At 32.6% G+C, this 2,543-nt stretch overlaps 1 protein-coding gene across 1 annotated transcript; it reads right to left on the minus strand.

The window, feature by feature from the left end:
* Window positions 1-303: 303 nt before the first annotated feature.
* LOC139499349 (uncharacterized) lies at window positions 304-2,284 on the minus strand. Its single transcript, XM_071288020.1, has 2 exons — window positions 1,548-2,284; window positions 304-771 (listed from the first exon to the last, which is right to left on the minus strand). The coding sequence occupies exons 1-2, from the start codon at window positions 2,227-2,229 to the stop codon at window positions 404-406; spliced, it is 1,050 nt and encodes a 349-aa protein (XP_071144121.1). The 5' UTR covers window positions 2,230-2,284; the 3' UTR covers window positions 304-403.
* Between the last annotated feature and the right edge of the window lie 259 nt (window positions 2,285-2,543).

Here is a 2,543-nt window from a genome sequence, read left to right on the forward strand (position 1 = left end):
CGGATTTGTAATCACATAGGCAAGACGACGGGTGCTACATGTGGAGCAGGATCTGCTTACCCTTCCGGAGCACCTGAGATCACCCCTAGTTTTTGGTGAGGTTCGTGTTGTTTATTCTTTAGTTTTCTATGTTGTGTCATGTGTACTATTGTTTTTCTGTTTGTCTTTTTCAGTTTTAGCCATGGCGTTGTCAGTTTTATGAGTTTGACTGTCCCTTTGGTATCTTTCGTCCCTCTTTTAATATCGTATTATGTTGTTGTCTTGTTTCTTCTTTCATTAATGGTTTATTCATGAGACAATAAAAACTGTTTGAAATTTTATCAATTAATTCTATCTGGCGAGGCAGTCGTCTAGAAGACAGCTATATTGTTTTCCCGATTCTTCCAGTTGTTGATGCAACACATTACCTAATTTTAATTATAGTAGCACACAATCCTCCTGTCCCATCATTATTAGTTTCTATTGACAGTTTATCTCCTTTTTCTAAAACTACAGCTGCCATTATTGATCCCTGGTATATATCAGCTCCCATAATTTTTGTTTTATCTGTTATAGTAAGAAACGAATATGCAACGGAGATTAACTCAGTATTTTTATAAATGCGTATATCACCGACGATGTCCCTCGACCTTATCCACATGAAAAAAAGATAAAATCCAGGTGTAATAGTATGTCCATCCCCGTTAATGTCAACTAGATCTTCAAAGTATCTTCCATTAGTTGTGTTGACAACAACATCTTCTGACGAATTGAAACACACAGTATTGAAAACTAAAATATAAAATGGACTATTTGATATATACGCTAGGAATATAAGCTGGCTATCTGACATGAAAAGTAGGCTGGTTTTCCTAAAATGTGTGGCTTTAATTTCCTGTTACAATAAAAAGGACCATATGCTACTTATATAAGGATTTTTTTATCGACGATTTCTAAAAGTAGCGATTTACGTTGTACTATATAAAGTTAAAACCAAATGGCTACCTTAATGCACTTGTAGTGTTACAAAATAAATAATCATGAATCCCCATGAATAGCACTTACAGATTAACAACAACAAAAAACAAGTAGTTTTGAAAAATACATCATTTGTCAAAAATGGTAACAAATCGATATAATATGTGTACGCTAGGTTTAACAAAACTATATGATTACTAAACGTTCAAGTGACATTATAGAGGTATATAGGCATATGGTCTATAATTTTAAAAATATTTTAAATATTTTGGATAATATTTTGGATTTGAGCGTCACTGATGAGTCTTATGTAGATGAAACGCGCGTCTGGCGTACTAAATTATAATCTGGTACCTTTGATAACTATATAGTATCATATTGAAAATAGCGAAACAAACGATTTCATCCCTGTTTGTTCACTTTCACATTCTAACTTAAAACAGAAAAATGACAAATTGAATAATTGGTTATGTTAATATTTGATGTATGCGGTGCAAATAAAAATGATATTAAAAATAAATATCATGTTTAACGTATTCTTATGAAAAATAGTAGTGTGTGAACTCTCCTATAATAAGTTTGCAACTTACAGTTATCGTTGCTCGTGTTAATATGTCCTCTTATTGCCTCCAGTTTGTAACGCATATCTGCATCCATCAATTTCAATGCTTTGGTATAGTTTTGAGAAAGGTTTGCCAACTCCTGTGACAACGCAGTAATAGACGTATTTTGATGACGGACCATATCTTGAAGTTTCATTGAAGCACTCAAATCGACCAACGAAGTTCTATTGTTTAACTTCATCAAATCTAAATTGGTTGCTATATTTTCGGCAGCTATCGTATCGATGCGACTATTCATTGATTTGATAGCACTCGCAAAAATAATAGTTTTGTTTGCAACGGCAGCAATTTCATTTAAATACTGAACATTTTTTGACTGTTCTTGTTGTGAATTAATAATTTTAGATTGATTCTTTGATCTATTACAGTCGATTTTGAGTTGGTCAACATCTACTTTAAATTCGCTAAGCATTGCTCGGAGATTTTTATTTTCAAGTTTTAATTGTGAAGTCTCATTGTGTAAATGCTCTATCTCCTTAGATTTGGTAATTTCATTTGTAATCTGATTTTTTATTTCTTCAACCACCCGTTGAACATTTTGAAGTTGACCGATGTATTGCCCAAATGCAGTGGTTTGTTTTTGTCGTGCATGGCTTTCCTCAATGATCATATCTAATAGCCGATAGTAATGAGTATCAGTCATAAACATTGCATCCTTAGACGGAACGTTAGTTGAACTTTCTATCAAAAATTGTTTTGAAAGTGGAAACACAATTGATAACAGTAAAAATAATAACATTGGGAATAGCTGAAAATAAGAAACGAAGTAGAATTAGAAAAACAAAAGTGGTTAATAAAAATGTACTACTACTAATATTTCTGTAATAAAATAAACGGTACCAGAATTACTGCCCGGATATTTAGTGACTCTTGAATAATAATTACAGATGTTTGATCAGGAATATGCTTAATTGGAGTGCTCAATGTTCTTTAATGGAACGCCACAGCTGCCTTATGGTAACA

The sequence above is a fragment of the Mytilus edulis genome, chromosome 12, assembly GCF_963676685.1.
Source record: "Mytilus edulis chromosome 12, xbMytEdul2.2, whole genome shotgun sequence".
Taxonomy (NCBI): domain Eukaryota; kingdom Metazoa; phylum Mollusca; class Bivalvia; order Mytilida; family Mytilidae; genus Mytilus; species Mytilus edulis.

Coding starts and splice junctions, on each gene's coding strand:
- LOC139499349 (XM_071288020.1), bottom strand. CDS start 2,229: ATGTTTATGACTGATACTCATTACTATCGGCTATTAGATATGATCATT. Junction 772..1,547: donor TAACACGAGCAACGATAACT/GTAAGTTGCAAA, acceptor TTTATATTTTAG/TTTTCAATACTGTGTGTTTC.